Source organism: Narcine bancroftii, chromosome 4, assembly GCF_036971445.1.
Source record: "Narcine bancroftii isolate sNarBan1 chromosome 4, sNarBan1.hap1, whole genome shotgun sequence".
Classification (NCBI taxonomy): Eukaryota; Metazoa; Chordata; class Chondrichthyes; order Torpediniformes; family Narcinidae; genus Narcine; species Narcine bancroftii.
The window spans coordinates 22,915,911-22,933,937 of NC_091472.1; the positions used below are offsets into that span (position 1 = coordinate 22,915,911).

At 44.9% G+C, this 18,027-nt stretch overlaps 1 protein-coding gene across 1 annotated transcript in view; it reads right to left on the minus strand.

The window, feature by feature from the left end:
- LOC138762350 (uncharacterized) overlaps positions 1-17,291 on the minus strand; it is a 38,669-nt gene extending 21,378 nt beyond the window's left edge. The window contains exons 1-3 of the mRNA XM_069936119.1: positions 17,228-17,291; positions 16,324-16,410; positions 9,363-9,481 (exon numbers count right to left, since the gene is read on the minus strand). Coding sequence (XP_069792220.1) covers positions 9,363-9,481; positions 16,324-16,410; positions 17,228-17,291 — 270 coding nt within the window. The remainder of the gene's footprint in view (positions 1-9,362; positions 9,482-16,323; positions 16,411-17,227) is intronic.
- Between the last annotated feature and the right edge of the window lie 736 nt (positions 17,292-18,027).

Consider the following 18,027-nt stretch of genomic DNA (forward strand, 5'->3'; position numbering starts at 1 on the left):
GTCTTTGTGTACACAGGTGCATTTCCTTATCAAACACAATTGTCGTCAACATTTCAATGGACAAACATTTCTGGTTTTATGGCTGTTTACACAGCTTCAACCAACAATTTGACTTTCAAAATGGTTTCTGTGTGTAAGGGTCCCTGTCAGCCCACAATTCCTTTACTAAGAAATATATATTTTATAACTAAAGATGAATAATAATACAATTCTGTCACAATCATAATATTTTTATTAATATTTTCAAAGTGCAATCTCAGGACATGATTCTTACCAGTAGTTATGATCTGCAACCAACTGCAAAACAATAAAGTGCCATCCTTTCCTAGGCAACTGGGTCATCGTGGGGAGCTCCGATGGGGATATATGTAATATCAATGGGACCAGCACACATTGGATACCCACGTTCTGCAAATCCACCCATTGTCTCCTCGGGTTTTGTGCCACTTGGCAGTTCAACAAAATGTTTAAATGCGGCCCTCCTCAATGCTCCAGATACTTGGTGTACCAACACACAGATATCAAAAATACAGCTGATGGATCAATATTCTCATGGGGTAGCACACCACCACAAAGCAATGGCTAGTCTATGCCGAGGTTCCCAAGTTTGTCACGCGTTTGCACCTCAGATATGGCTCAATTCAAAGTCAAAAGTGTCCCAAGACATACAGAAGTGAGCCCTCCACTCATTATCATCAAAATTGTTCAGGGCATTAGACCAGACATGGGTCCGTGGTCTTTCTCTCTTCCACATTTTTCGATCTGACATCAGTGCAAATTGACTCACAAGAAGGAAACGTCTCTGTTGGTGGCGTTTAAGGTCCTCGCAGGTTTCTTCTCCAAACTGTTGCCTGCTTCTCCTCAAATTCTCCTGCATTGCATTTCATATCACCCAAAGTTGTTGCTCGCACGGATTCTGGGTCCATCTGTGCATCATGAAGTCATGCATGAAATGTATGAAATTCTTCTTTCTTTTCTTTGGCTTGGCTTCGCGGACGAAGATTTATGGAGGGGGTAAAAAAAGTCCACGTCAGCTGCAGGCTCGTTTGTGGCTGACCAGTCCGATGCGGGACAGGCAGACACGATTGCAGCGGTTGCAAGGGAAAATTGGTTGGTTGGGGTTGGGTGTTGGGTTTTTCCTCCTTTGCCTTTTGTCAGTGAGGTGGGCTCTGCGGTCTTCTTCAAAGGAGGCTGCTGCCCGCCAAACTGTGAGGCGCCAAGATGCACGGTTTGAGGCGTTATCAGCCCACTGGCGGTGGTCAATGTGGCAGGCACCAAGAGATTTCTTTAGGCAGTCCTTGTACCTTTTCTTTGGTGCACCTCTGTCACGGTGGCCAGTGGAGAGCTCGCCATATAATACGATCTTGGGAAGGCGATGGTCCTCCATTCTGGAGACGTGACCCATCCAGCGCAGCTGGATCTTCAGCAGCGTGGACTCGATGCTGTCGACCTCTGCCATCTCGAGTACCTCGACGTTAGGGGTGTGAGCGCTCCAATGGATGTTGAGGATGGAGCGGAGACAATGCTGGTGGAAGCGTTCTAGGAGCCGTAGGTGGTGCCGGTAGAGGACCCATGATTCGGAGCCGAACAGGAGTGTGGGTATGACAACGGCTCTGTATACGCTTATCTTTGTGAGGTTTTTCAGTTGGTTGTTTTTCCAGACTCTTCTGTGTAGTCTTCCAAAGGCGCTATTTGCCTTGGCGAGTCTGTTGTCTATCTCATTGTCGATCCTTGCATCTGATGAAATGGTGCAGCCGAGATAGGTAAACTGGTTGACCGTTTTGAGTTTTGTGTGCCCGATGGAGATGTGGGGGGGCTGGTAGTCATGGTGGGGAGCTGGCTGATGGAGGACCTCAGTTTTCTTCAGGCTGACTTCCAGGCCAAACATTTTGGCAGTTTCCGCAAAGCAGGACGTCAAGCGCTGAAGAGCTGGCTCTGAATGGGCAACTAAAGCGGCATCATCTGCAAAGAGTAGTTCACGGACAAGTTTCTCTTGTGTCTTGGTGTGAGCTTGCAGGCGCCTCAGATTGAAGAGACTGCCATCCGTGCGGTACCGGATGTAAACAGCGTCTTCATTGTTGGGGTCTTTCATGGCTTGGTTCAGCATCATGCTGAAGAAGATTGAAAAGAGGGTTGGTGCGAGAACACAGCCTTGCTTCACGCCATTGTTAATGGAGAAGGGTTCAGAGAGCTCATTGCTGTATCTGACTCGACCTTGTTGGTTTTCGTGCAGTTGGATAATCATGTTGAGGAACTTTGGGGGACATCCGATGCGCTCTAGTATTTGCCAAAGCCCTTTCCTGCTCACGGTGTCGAAGGCTTTGGTGAGGTCAACAAAGGTGATGTAGAGTCCTTTGTTTTGTTCTCTGCACTTTTCTTGGAGCTGTCTGAGGGCAAAGACCATGTCAGTGGTTCCTCTGTTTGCGCGAAAGCCGCACTGTGATTCTGGGAGAATATTCTCAGCGACACTAGGTATTATTCTATTTAGTAGAATCCTAGCGAAGATTTTGCCTGCAATGGAGAGCAACGTGATTCCCCTGTAGTTTGAGCAGTCTGATTTCTCGCCTTTGTTTTTGTACAGGGTGATGATGGTGGCATCACGAAGATCCTGAGGCAGTTTACCTTGGTCCCAACAAAGCTTGAAAAACTCATGCAGTTTGGCATGCAGAGTTTTGCCGCCAGCCTTCCAGACTTCTGGGGGGATTCCATCCATACCTGCTGCTTTGCCACTTTTCAGTTGTTCGATTGCCTTATATGTCTCATCCAGGGTGGGAACCTCATCCAGCTCTAGCCTTAGGGGCTGTTGAGGGAGCTGGAGCAGGGCGGAATCTTGGACTGAGCGGTTGGTACTGAAAAGAGATTGGAAGTGTTCTGACCATCGGTTGAGGATGGAGATCTTGTCGCTGAGGAGGACTTTGCCGTCTGAGCTGCGCAGCGGGCTTTGGACTTGGGGTGAGGGGCCGTACACAGCCTTTAGAGCCTCGTAGAAACCCCTGAAGTCGCCAATGTCCGCGCTGAGCTGTGTTCGTTTGGCGAGGCTAGTCCACCACTCATTTTGGATCTCCCGGAGTTTGCGCTGAAGATGGCTGCATGCGCGACGGAAGGCTTGTTTCTTCTCTGGACAGGACGGCTTTGTAAGGTGAGCCTGGTGGGCAGCTCGCTTCTTTGCCAGCAGCTCCTGGATTTCCTGGCTGTTTTCGTCAAACCAGTCCTTGTTTTTCCTGGAGGAGAAGCCCAGTACCTCTTCAGTGGATTGCAGTATGGTAGCCTTCAACTGATCCCAGAGGGTTTCAGGGGACGGGTCCGTGAGGCGGGTTGCAACGTCGAGCTTTGCTTTGAGGTTTGCCTGGAAGTTTCCTCTCGCTTCGTCTGACTGCAGTTTTCCAACATTGAACCTCTTTCTGGGGGCTTTATTGTTCCTGGGCTTTGGCTTGAAGTGAAGGTTGAGCTTGCAGCGAACCAGCCGGTGGTCAGTGTGGCATTCCGCGCTAGGCATGACCCTGGTGTGGAGCACATCTTGTTTGTCACTTTCTCGCACCAGGATGTAGTCCAGGAGGTGCCAGTGTTTGGATCGGGGATGCATCCAGGTGGTCTTAAGGCTGTCCCTCTGCTGAAAAAGGGTGTTTGTAATGACAAGCCGCTGTTCTGCGCAGAGCTCCAACAGGAGGCGCCCATTGTCGTTGCACTTGCCGACGCCATGCTTGCCCAGGATTCCTGCAATTAACCTGCATTTAAATAGCAGTAAACATAATTGCTGAGGGCATTATAAGCACCTTGGGATCTCCGTCCATTTTGCTCTGTTTGTAGGATATTTCTGATGTGTATGAATCACGTCTCACTTGATGTCACCGCAGTGGTGCCGTATATCCCACGTACATCATGCATCAAAGTTGACATTGCCACAGTGGCGTGGCAAGTCCACCTCCTTAATTACTGCATGTCCTCTATGCTGTCTAAACCTGCAGACAGAGAGGGATATTTGGAGTTTTGGTCGTGAACAGCCATTCCTGGAGGGAAACACTTCAAGACAGAAAAATCCTGTAAGTTCTATGTAAGAGCTGGGGCAAAGACAGAGGGGGGAATAGAAGGTGGGGTGCTGGTGTGTTTACGGACATCTGAGAAGTCGACGGTTGGAGGGCGTGCAGGAGGAAAATGAGATGTTGTTCCTTCATTTTCCAGGTGGTCTCAGTCTGGCAGTGCATGACCCCCTGGATAGACATGTCAGCAAGGGAGTGGGGCGGGGAAATGAAATATGTGGCCATTACAGCGAGCAGAGCTGAGGTGTTCAACAAGGTGATCTTCCAGTCTGCGCAGTTTCTCTGATGTAGAGAAGACCGCAATGGGAGCACGAGATAATAATCCCTGCAGATTCACAAGTGTTGTTTCACTTCGAAGGACTGTTTGGGGTTGTTGGTGGTTAGGGAGGACATGTTGCCATCAGTGGACCATCTCCGATGGTCATGGGTGTAGGTGCCAAGGGAACAATTAACGGGGAGGTAAGAGCAGATCAAGGGTGTCACAGAGAGAGCAGTACCACCTACTCCCTCTCAACCCTTTGGCTTTTGATTGTTGGTCTGAACTCCGCCCCATTTCTCTCTCCAGTCTTTATTCAGAGGCCATTTTGTTCTTTGCTTTTACCTTGAAAAAGGGCTCAGGCCCAAAACGTCGGTAATATATCCTTGACTCCTCCGGACACTGCAAGAAGTGTTGAGCTCCTCCAACATTTCTGTGTGTTTTTACTACAATCACAGTGTCTGCAGACTTACATAGTTCACTCCATTGTATACCATAGCAAAGTGATGTGGATATTTAATGTCCCTTGTAGGAGAGTGGGCTGTGTACACATCTCATGCCCCAAGATCTTACCCCACATGCATTCCCTTCGCAGGGAAATGTCAGGGAGGAGAGTTCTCTGAAAAAGGTCACATGCAAAGGTCTTGACCTACTTTTCTCTTTCAACCCCTGAATGGCATGGAGTGCATTTTCAGTCTCTTAAAGCACCGATGGGAACAGAAGTGTGTGGTAGTGAAACCAGTCAAACATACGCTACAGTAACCTAAGCTAATTCAAATTTCCACTATTTGCCAATATTAATATAGAAAAAAAAATTCTTTGGAAGCCCGTGTTTGTGTTTTATTCCTCCCTTTCTCACAAAGTCTTTAAAAGAACCAGATAACATTGAGAAGCAATTTATCTAGCTGAGGGGGCAATTTGCTAATACATTATTGTAAATGTTAAATACCAGAGAAATATTAATCAGCCCAGGCTATTGTATTATAAATTTGATGAGCGATTTGAATCATGCGGCATGTTTGTAAGCCCTCATTGCCACTCACTTCTGTTGCCATCAGTACTCTGCATTCGTTACGCATACGGGCTGTGCTCAGGGAACCTGCCCTGCCAGAGTCACATTCGATCACAGCCACAGGATTTGACATTTCACTTTGCCATGGGGGAAGAGTCGAGTGAGGAAAGGTTGGGCAGACTGGGGTTTTGGAGAACGAGGGGTAACCTCATTAGGTCTTTCATGGAGGGGGGGGGAAGGAATGAAAGTCTGAATGGAGGGAGATGATTTTCCATAAAGGGGAGTCTAGAACTGGAGGATAACACAGAACAGATAGTGCATCATGTTTATGCTATCAAGCATCTATTCAATTGGCCCATTTCCTTTGAAGTTATGAAACCCCAAAGTTCCTCAACATGATTATCCAACTGCACGAAAACCAACAAGGTCGGGTCAGATACAGCAATGAGCTCTCTGAACCCTTCTCCATTAACAATGGCGTGAAGCAAGGCTGTGTTCTGGCACCAACCCTCTTTTCAATCTTCTTCAGCATGATGCTGAACCAAGCCATGAAAGACCCCAACAATGAAGTCGCTGTTTACATCCGGTACCGCACGGATGGCAGTCTCTTCAATCTGAGGCGCCTGCAAGCTCACACCAAGACACAAGAGAAACTTGTCCGTGAACTACTCTTTGCAGACGATGCCGCTTTAGTTGCCCATTCAGAGCCAGCTCTTCAGCGCTTGACGTCCTGCTTTGCGGAAACTGCCAAAATGTTTGGCCTGGAAGTCAGCCTGAAGAAAACTGAGGTCCTCCATCAGCCAGCTCCCCACCATGACTACCAGCCCCCCCACATCTCCATCGGGCACACAAAACTCAAAACGGTCAACCAGTTTACCTATCTCGGCTGCACCATTTCATCAGATGCAAGGATCGACAATGAGATAGACAACAGACTCGCCAAGGCAAATAGCGCCTTTGGAAGACTACACAGAAGAGTCTGGAAAAACAACCAACTGAAAAACCTCACAAAGATAAGCGTATACAGAGCCGTTGTCATACCCACACTCCTGTTCGGCTCCGAATCATGGGTCCTCTACCGGCACCACCTACGGCTCCTAGAACGCTTCCACCAGCGTTGTCTCCGCTCCATCCTCAACATCCATTGGAGCGCTTACATCCCTAACGTCGAAGTACTCGAGATGGCAGAGGTCGACAGCATCGAGTCCACGCTGCTGAAGATCCAGCTGCACTGGATGGATCACGTCTCCAGAATGGAGGACCATCGCCTTCCCAAGATCGTGTTATATGGCGAGCTCTCCACTGGCCACCGTGACAGAGGTGCACCAAAGAAAAGGTACAAGGACTGCCTAAGGAAATCTCTTGGTGCCTGCCACATTGACCACCGCCAGTGGGCTGATATCGCCTCAAACCGTGCATCTTGGCGCCTCATAGTTTGGCGGGCAGCAACCTCCTTTGAAGAAGACCGCAGAGCCTACCTCACTGACAAAAGGCAAAGGAGGAAAAATCCAACACCCATCCCCAACCAACCAATTTTCCCCTGCAACCGCTGCAATCGTGTCTGCCTGTCCCGCATCGGACTTGTCAGCCACAAACGAGTCTGCAGCTGACGTGGACTTTTTACCCCCTCCATAAAACTTCTTCCGCGAAGCCAAGCCAAAGAAAGAAAAAGAAGATGAAACTGCGCATATAACGAGTCAATTAGGTATGATTGAAACAGTGGTTTTCAAACCTTCTTTTTCCCACTCACATACCACCTTAAGCAATCCCAGAGCACTTATGGCATAGGGATTGAATGAAGTGAAATGTGAGTTAGGGGGGCTGTTTGAAAACCACTGATCTATTCTCATTATTTTCATTAACAGTATTTGACACTTGCTGCCTTGGGTCCATAGTCACCTGTTCCCCCTTGGTTTGCATAGGAAACCTTTAAAATCATCTTACAACAGGGCCAGCCAATTCTAATTGGATCTATTCCCAGAACTTTTCACACATAACCTGTAATCTTCAGTCACACTGCCCTCTACACTACTGCTGAATTGCATGTTTGGCATAAGAACATAAGAAATAGGAGCAGTAGGCCATCCGGCCCATCGAGCATGCTCCACCATTCAATGTGATTATGGCTGATCTGATGATAGGGTCATCTTCTTCCACCTGATTTTTCCCATATAACTTATTTCCCCTACTGTTTCATCTTGTATTCGTATGTGTGAGTTCTTCAGACAACACATGGATGATGGAAAAGGCTCTTAACTTTAAAGTTGTTGTAAACAGCACCATGAGGCAGGGCATGAGGCTGAAAAACTCCATTACAGCTCTGCATACTGTGTGTCAGCCCCTGGTGGCAGCCACGTCTAATCAAATAATAAGACATTGCTAGTTGCTTTCCAACCACAATCACTGTCATTGCATTTCCCTTTCTTAAAACAAAAGTAGCTTACTTTTAACTAACATGTTATAACTCTGCAGTTTTAATTTTAACACAAAGAACTTTTATCAACATTGTTAACATTTTTTAAACTTGTTTTGTTTGTTCACATTTACATACTCTAAAACTTGAAGAGCGAATAAGAGAGCACTACCTCATTCTATAACAGGAGTCTTTAAATTTGCTCAATGAGTCTCTTAGGAGGATTCACGTGTCTTGATCATCTCCTGATTGATTGTCCTTGAATCTGAGTTGCTGCCTCAGATGATGTCTTCTCAGATGTGCATTCAGGTTGTTCAACAGTGTCCGTCTTTCCATCTACTGTGGCTGGTTCCATTTGAAGATCTTGATGATTTCTTCACAGAACAGCACCTTCATCTGTTTGAATGATGTATGATCTTGGTTGGACTTCACTAAGGACAGTTCCCTTCTGAGTTTATAAGTTTGTTTTGTCTTTTAGCCTTACTTGGTCACAGGTATAGCCTTACTTTGTTCCTCTGTCAAAGTAATACTTTTGCTTTTCTTTCTGTTGTTCTTTGAATTTCATCACCTTCTCCCCCTCTTTTGTTTTTAGGAGGTTCTCCTGAATGGATAGGTTTGATCTTAGCCTACGTCCTATAAGGAATTTTGCTGGTGACCTACCACACTCGAGCGGTGTTATGCGGCATACTAGCATGCTCTGGTAGAAGTCTGTTCCACTGTCTTTTGCCTTGTTCATCGATCTTTTCATTGTCTGTACCAGTTTTTCCACTAGATCATTGGATTGTGAAAAATGAGGACTTGACGTGATATGTACAAAGTCCCGTTCTTTGGCAAACCGTCGGAACTTTAAATTGCAAAACTGGGGTCCACTGTCTGTGAAGATCTCGCTTGCCACGCCATGTCCAGAGAATATGGCTTTCATACCTATTATTACAACATCTGCAGTGGTGGTGTTCAGTCTACATACCTCTGGATCCAGAGAGTAATAGTCTGTGACTACAATATAATCCTACACTTGACATTCAAATAGGTCAGCACCTACCTTCTGGTAAGTTCTGTATGATGCTGGGTGTGGCTTTAGTGATTCTGCTGGGTTGCTTGCTGGATATTTCTGGTATATTGTATAGTTTGACACTTCATTTGTAATATCATTGTTGATTCTCAGCCAGTACATCACCTCTCGTGCTCTTTTCTTACACTTTTCGATTCCGAGATGTCCTCCATGTATCTGTTTTAGCATCTCTTTTCTTAGACTCTTTATGATAAGGATTTTGCTTCCTTTTTAGATGATGTCTTCAAACACTGATAGTTCCCCCCTGCAGTTCCAGTACTCTGAAACATCAGGTGAGCAGTCCTCCTTCATGTTGGGCCATTCAGCCACACCACCAAACTGCAGGTCCCTTGATGGTCATTGGTCCACCCGAGGATTTTATAATCCGACCCCACAGTCCCTTCCCTATCTGTGGGTTGCCTCCTGCTGACCCTGTTGGTGAACAGGTACAAAATCATACATGCACCTGACAGGAGGCCACACACACACACACACACACACACACACACACACACACACACACACACACACACACACACACACACACACACACACACACACACACACACACACTTGCTAATATGATCTCTCACATCGTTAGTACGATCTTCCACTCCCACATGGTTAAGCCTCCATGTATGTCCAGCTGAAACTCGCACCACCAATTGTGTTGGGAAGAGTATCAGGTTCAGTGGTTCACAGAGAGATGAGCCTGGAAGCAAGTGTTGAAATCACATGTCAATTTAATTAGCACATGGGAGACAAACGGGGGGGGAAATGTTAAACGGTACTCAATTACTATTTTACTTAAGCACCGATATAGACATTCACCTCAGACCCAGGTTGGACTCCGACAGCAGTGAACCTATAGACGACACGCTCACTCACTTGAGTACACACAGTACAAACAGGGTCTCTTACACACACCTGGTTCCTTAACCAACCAGGATGCGGCACTCTGCAAGTATTGTGTAGTGCACACCTTACCTGCAACACTTCCAATGATGTCCACAGTTGTGACCTGGTGACCAAGTCAAGTCAAGTCACCATTATTTTTCATTCATACCATGCTCACATGGTAAAGATGTGTTTCTCCAGGATCATGGGCCATATTTACATAAATATGTTAGAATAGAATTTATACACATTGAAAAATTAAAATATTAAGATGTGTACAGGAAAAGTCCACAGAACACTATCCATATATGTTCTGGGAATTCAAGAGATTGATGGCTTGGGGGAAAAAAACTATTGCCCAATCTGGACGTAAGGGCCCTAGTGCTGCAGTACCTCCTACCAGATGGTTTACATGAGGGGTATGTGGACTCCTTCACAATGTTTATTGCATTTTGCCTGCATTGAGTGTTGTAGATGTCCTTCATGTAGATGCAACAAGGCAGAGAGAAGGAATGTGCTGTGTGTTGGTGTTATATATAATGTTAATCTGTGCTTCAAGCCAATAATGACTATAGGTAAATTAAATTAGCCAATGGCAAGGTGTGCACTAATGGGTAGCCAGATTCCAACCTAGATTGACAGGTGATGTGACTACCAAATAAGTTTCAGTCAAGGAGGACACGCCTGCCCTCAATACACACTCCAGAGAGGCAGGCTGGCCAAGTTTCCTCCACACACAAGAATGTTAAACAGCAATATTCCCAGCACTGATCCCTGAGGCATAACACTAGTTAGTCACAGGCCACCAGTCTGAGAAACAATCATCCACCACTACTCTCTGACTTCTCCTGTATAGCCACTGTTGAATCCGGTTCACTACTTCAACATGAATACCTAGCATCTGAACCTTCACTGCCATGTTTGACCTTGTCAAAAGACTTACTAAAGTCCTAAAGTCCATAGTCTTTCCTTCATCAACCTTCCTGGTAACCTCCTCAAAAACCAATATGAGATTGATTAAACATGACCTACCACACACAAAGCCATGTTGATTATCCATAATCAGTCCCTGGCTATCTAAATACCTGTATATCTGATCACTTAGAATACCTTCCAATAATTTACCTAATATCGACATTAGGCTCACTGACCTATCAGTTCCAGGGTTACCTTTGGAGCCTCTTTTAAACAACGGAGAAATGTGAGCTGCCTTCCAATCCTCCGATACCACATCTCTGGCTAAGGACATGTTAAATATTTCTGCCAAAGCCCTTAAAATTTCTGCACTAGCCCACTAGTCTGATGAAATATCTTGTCAGGCCCTGGGGATTTATTCACCCTTATTTGCTTTAAGACAGCAAGCACTTCCTCCTCTTTAATCTGTATAGGTTCCATGACCTTACTACTTGTTTTTCTTACTTCCCTCAACTCTCATCAATATTCCTGAGTGAATACTGTTGAAAAAAAAGACCATTTAGAATCTCCCCCATCTCTTTTGGCTCCATTCATGAACACTCTGAACATCGATGGGACCAATTTTCTCTCCTTTTGTTCTTAATATATTTGTAGAAATCCTTAGGATTTTCCTTGGCATTGCCTGCCAAAGCAATCTCATGTCTTTTTTTTAGCCTTCCTGATTTCTTTCTTGAAGTTTTTTTTGCTTTTTTTAATATTCCTCAAGTAACTCATTTGCTCCATGTTGGCTATGCACCTCTCTATACTTCTGAACTAGATAACCAAGATCCCTCGAAAACCAAGCTTCCCTATGCCTGATGACATTGCCTTTAATCCTCATAGGAACTTACAAACTCTGTACTCTTTAACTTTCACCTTGGAAAGTTTTTCACTTACCTCGGACATCCTTTCTCAAAAACTACTTATCCAAATCCCACAGTCCCTGCATTCAAGATGCTTTCTCATTTCCTCAAAATTGGTCTTTCTCTAATTGCACCTCATCAATGTTTAATACAACTGCAATATGACCTCCCAACTTTTCTTCTCAATACTGTGACTGATGAAGTCCAATGTGCCTGAAGTCTTTTAGACCACCCTATTCACCTGAGACATAATTTTCCCGGCAATATGACCCTCTACTCCAAGATCCTTCAGCTCTACAATACTCCTCTGATCCCTACCATTAACTGTGGGTTGGTCCTACTGACATTATGTAACACTCACTTTCATTATGGATAAATATGTCTTTAAAAGAGATACATTGTGGGGGTTTAGTGTATAGGTCACTTCACAGAGTAACACTTCACAAAAGACATTTAAAATGCAAGAGCTTTGCTGAAGCTAGATGCTGAGGCTCTGGTTGGCTTTGCAGAAGCCATGAAGAATGCTGATCTATTGTGTACGGGCAATAAATTCCAGGCTCAGAGATACTGATAAGATCTTCCAAAGATTGGGTTTTGAGCCTTGGGAGAGGTTTTTGGTGTTTACAAGCAGAGAGAGGGAAAAAAATCAAACAGGATTCTTGAGAGAGAGAGAGAGAGAGAGAGAGAGAGAGAGAAGTGAGTTCTACAGTAGCAGCTGATGCTACAAAATGGCCAGTTGGCAGCTTGTTGAAAAACCCTATTTTGAAGATGGGTTGTGAGTTCTGAGTTCAGCCTGTTGAAAACCCTTGTAGTCCTTACATGAGGAAATGGCTGGCTGGAGTGAAATAAGGGAAAAAAGAGCAGCTCTGTGGTGACCTGCTGAAGAAGAGGTTTGAATAACCCATGATGGAGCAAGTTTCTTCAGCAAGACACTGAAGTGACTGATTGGAGGAAATCAGTTTGTGTGTGTCCAACGAGCAATAAATTTCTCTCTGAAACCAAAAAGAATGTTCCTGAGCAGAAACCATTTACCTTTAAGCACCAAAGCCTGGTAAAGATTCATAATTGTTAAATTCTGTGCATAGTATAAGAATTGCCTGATACTGGTGAATTTGGACAAATGAGAAGTGAGATTGGACTGTGAAACAGAGAACTTTCCTGAACATGTACACATTAGATACATGTGCACTTAGAATTAGAAGGGGGTTGTTAGATTAAATTAATCGTAATAGGTTTAAGATTGATCTTGTTATTATGTTGAAAGAAAATTCAAAGCAATTTTTATTTAAGTAACCATTGTCTTGGTGAATTTCTATTGCTGCTGGGGTTTGGAGTCCTCTGGGCTCGTAAAAAAGCCCTCTCTTAAATTCTTTCAACAGTTCCCACATGCCTAACTGATTAAGGTCCTTCTGCCACCTTCATTATATACAATACCAGATACTAAGGCTCTAGTTTCCATCAGTTAGCTGCCCTGGGTTGATTTCAGGAAGGGGCTGAGGATCTGCAGTGGTGGGGGGTGGGGGGGGGGGGGGAGACCACTTATACCAGATATGCAATATCACAATTTCTTCCATTTTGTTTCTTCCCATTTCTCTCCATCTGTAATGCCCTGCTACAATCCCCCTTGATATGGATGGCAAACAGCAGTTGGCCCAGATCTGAATCTTGTGGTACACTACTAATTATAGGCATTCAGTTTTAAAAGAATAACCTTCCACCAGCACCTTCTACTTCCATTAAAACAAATTTCTATCTATTCTGCTATCTCACCTTGGATTCCTTGTGATCTAACGTCTGAGATTAGCCCACCGGGTAGAGCATTAATGAGTGCCTTGTTCTAAAAATATTGTAAATGTGAAATAAACCAAAAGATGTGAGTGCTTTGGTTGGAAAGTGGAAAAAGCTCAAATTAATTCCATGCAGGGCCAATGTTGGTGGAAGGAATGGACAAATCTGGCTTTCCAGTATCAGCATTCAGAAAAAGTCAGGAAGTCACAGTCAACACATGGGAGAGCCAAAAATGATTGGGAATCCAAATGCAAAAGAGACTTGAGGTCTCCTCCTCCCTGTTCCCCATGATCCAGTGAGTGAGATATCTATCCTTCAACATTTCCTCATGTAAGGACTAGATATCTGTTCATATTAATCATCCGAAATACATTAAAATCATTATTTTATTTCCAGTCATCGGTTATTTTTGAGAACGTGTTGCATGTTCTTCTGTAGAACAGTAATTGTATTTCAGGTGTGTGCTACAGCGATCGTAAGGCACATTGGGACATTTTGAAGAAGTAACAAACTGCTACGAATCTTCGCACTGTTCTGAAGGTAACTGACATGCCATCGAAGATTGATTTAACGCATTGTCAAGCATTTTGTGCTCATTTCTGGGTGGCATGGTGCAAATTCATCTCATTTTGGAGGAGGGGTTGGGGTCTTGATTCTCCCCAGCACTTTTGTGCCAGCATTGAACCTCCTTGGGTATAGATGACAGGACGGCAATGCATAAAATGAATGTGAAGTGAGAATTTCAATCTCAGTGATTTGAAAACACCAGTTTACTGGCAGCACAAGTGAGGCAACCAGCAGAATTACTGCCTCACACTTCCCCTTTCCCTACCCCTCGGTCTCCCCCCCCCCCCCCCCCACCACTGCAGATCCTCAGCCCCTTCCTGAAATCAACCCAGGGCAGCTAACCGATGGAAACTAGAGCCTTAGTGCTGACCTGGGAGAGGAGACTGATGTGGATGTGTTTATCCTTCCAATGAACTCAGAGGATTTTGCAGAGATATTAGAGCTGGGGGGGAATCTGCTCTCATAACTATATCACAAGCTGGCAGAGATACCATAGAAACTAACATTTTAATTTCAAAGTTAACATTTCATCTGCCCAGGCACCGTCTTGCTTGAGGTTGTTAGATAAGCACTAGATTGGAAGCTTTTCATCCATTCCCACTGTAAGGACATTGAATTGAAATTGATAGAATTTTAACACAGTCATCCGTAATCACAATGGGAACAGCACAGAATAGCAGTTTTGATAATGCATAGAAATCAGCCGACTACATTATCACAGGACCTACTGCCTTATCTCTCCTCATGTTAATTACCCCTCCATTGCACAGCATCTTCCCATCTAGCCAACAATAGAGCCCGCAATAGAGAGGGACAGAGAACAGATGTAACATCTGCATTAAAAATTTCTGACTGGTTTCTCTGCTACCGATGCACCACCAGGGCTGTCATGTCAATGGTATTCAAGTCCCCATCTTTAATATCCCATTTCCCAACAGAAGGGCCATTGCTTCATCGACCTCGACTGTTCCTGGACTCATTGTCAGATCTGAGTTAGAGGGAAAGGTTAAACAGGTTAGGACTTAATTCCCTAGAGCACAGAACAATGAGGGGAGATTTGGCAGAGGTATACAAAATTATGATGGGTATATTTGGGGGGAGCATTTTTCACCTGATGGTTAGCGCAAAGCTATTACAATGCTGACGACCCGGGTTCGATGCTGTCTGTAAGGAGTTTGTATGCTCTCCTGGTATCTGCATGGGTTTCCTCTGAGTTCTCTGGTTTTCTCCCTCCTTTAACGATCATACGGGAGTTGTAGGCTGTTTGGGGTATTTGGGCATCTCGGTTTCAGGGGTGGGAGGCCCTGTAACCATGCTGCATGTCTACATGTTAAAAGAAAACTACTAGTGTAGCGGCAGCTACGGTAGAGCTACTAAAGAGATACAAACACAGGCCAGAGTAGTCAACTCAAGACTGGTTTATTGAAGATTTACAAGTGGCTTTTATTCCCTGCCTGTCCCGGGTTCCACGGGACAAGGTGAGACCTTGTTAAGGGACGGCTGCGGTTTAAATTGAGACTTGTTAACGTCCCATGCCTTTCGGCAGGGGACCCAGCTGATCAACGTGCCATCCCTCGGCACTCAGTACTGTTAGCATGCCAGCCCTTAGGTAAGTCTGTGCACTGCACTGAAGGTATACAGCTGCTCAGCGCAGTAATGCGAACTGCCACCATCAGTGCAGCTGGACCAGCAGCCATCCCTTAACAAGTTCCCACCTTATCCTGTGGAGCCTGGGACAGGTAGGGAATAAAAGCCGCTTGTAAAGCTTCAATAAACCAGTCTTGAGTTGACTACTCTGGCCTGTGTTTGTAGCTCTTTAGTAGCTCTACCCTAGTGGCCGCTACACTATAGTTTTTTTTTACACTGAAGTAAGGCAAGATTAAAAACTAGAGGACATGAGTTAAGGGTGAAATGGAAAAAGTTTAAAGAGAACATTTAGGGGACTTATTCACAAAGAGCAAGATGGGAGTATATAACAACCTGCCAATGGAAGTGGTAAATGCAGATTCAAGTTTGACATTTCAGAAAATATATGGTTAAGTACATGGACTGGAAGGGTATGAAGGGGTAAGGCCGAGTGGCAGGTTAGTGGGACTAGGCAGAAAAACAGTTCAACACAGAATAGAAGGGCTGAAGGGCCACATTCATGCTGTAATCTTCTATGGTTCCATTTCTTAAATGTTCCTTCTACCTCCCATGCAGGCAGAGGATAAAGAATTCTGGTCTTTTGTCAATAAATCCTTGGGTCAAACTGTTGCAGCAGTTCAATCACCAGCCTGTTGTCAATGCAGAGAGACAAGTGGGGGACTCCATTCTTGCACATTACCATTGAGCCAGATGCCTTCTTTAGTCATGTCAACCAGCTAGCCATTTACAATTACACATTGCCAATCTGTGGTTCACACGAGCCTCGAGCTCATATAACACGTCCAACAGACAGGGATCAAAACGTATGCCCGTATACAAATCCAATTGTTGCAAGTACCCTCCTGCAGGAAAGATGCTTTTTTTTTAGCTTCTGAAACCCACTGGTGCAGAGACCAAGTTATGATTTTCTTCATGTCGAAGATTGCTGGAAAATTAAAGGGAGAAGAATCAACAATCCGAGCATTGAATTGAATTTTGAATTGAATTGTTTATCATCACATATACTGAGAAAATAGGAAGGGGGGGATATCAAGGAAAAGAAGCAAAGAGGTGGGGAGGAGCAGGTCAAGAGGCAATAAGGCTTTTCACAGCAAGTGGGTGAGGTTGAGAGATGGGTTGAAACCATTGGAAAGGGGGTGAGGTTAGAAAGAAAAGGTAAAGGAGGGATGGAAACAGAGTAAACATTGATTGGGTGAGCCCTTTGCCAAGTGCACGTCGAAGCTAGAACTCTCAGTTGCTAACTATTTTAATTCTCCTCACCATTTCCACATAGACATGTCTGTCCTCAGCCTCATCATTGTCAGATTTATGCTACACGTAAACTTGAGGAACAACTCATCTTATTGCTCCTGGACAACCTTAAACCGACCAGCATGAACATCGATTTTTTGTCCAGTTTCCCCGCACCTCCCATCTGCTTCCACGGTGCCCATCTCTACATTTCCAACTCACTTTCTCTCGAACCCTTCCTCCTCTCTGGTGGTCTTCCTCCCTGTCTCTCCACCTCTCCCACTCTCTATCCACTTCTGAGCCCCTCCTCAGCATCTTCTCCCACCCTCATTTTTTTTTTGCCATTGCTTGCTCAAGATTCCAGCTTCCACAGTTTTTGTGTTCATCTCTTGAGCGTGAAATAAAAATTGTGTGCCATTTGTGGCAGTAGCTTAATTTCCCAAATCCCTCCTTGTGATCACTCACGTGAACTCTCTCCCATTTCTATTGGTGTTCTGGAGGACAATACTCACCTGATTGCTGCCCTGATTGTTGCTGGTCCTTTGTGACCTGTGTGGGAACTGATTGATGATGCATCTATAGCAAGGACTGCAGGAAGTTTCATGATATTGCCCTTGTTTCTAGATCAAAGCTTTGGGAGGTGTTTTTTGAATGTATACCACTGTTTCATATTCACTTCCCACAAGAAGGGGTTGCTTGGGAATCTTAGTTTCCACGTCATAATCTGACATGTCCATTCAAATGTAAGCCGACTTATGCCTAACAACTTTGGCTGAATCTTTTTGATTCGTGGGCCACCCACAAATGTGTCTGTGGGTTTTGATCCAAAAACTCTCCAACATTAGACCACCTTGATGAGTAGTTGAATTCGGTAATAGTCAACGACAATGCTGAATTTATAGCTCTCTGTCACATAGTGATGGGCTGATGCATTTTTCCAACCTTTTATGACATTCAAAAAGTTGTTTAGACAGATATATAGAGTTCAGAAAGATATGCCAACTTGATCAGCATGGAGGAGTTGGGCAGAAGGGCCTTTTCTGTGCTGTAGGACTCGATCACTCTGGACTACCTTTGCAAACAAGTTATATGTTGCTTTCTAGAGGTGCCTTTAGCTTTGTGTGACTTCTTGTTGCGGACCTCACTGAGCCAATTTGTTGTGATCCCTCACCACTCTAGACAATTCCTGCAATGCTGCCCTTTCAGTCATGAGCCCATGCCACCCAATTACACCCATTGACTTACCACCCCCCCCCCTACCCCCGGCATGTTTTGAAGGGTGGGAGGAAACTGGAGCATCTGGAGGAAACCC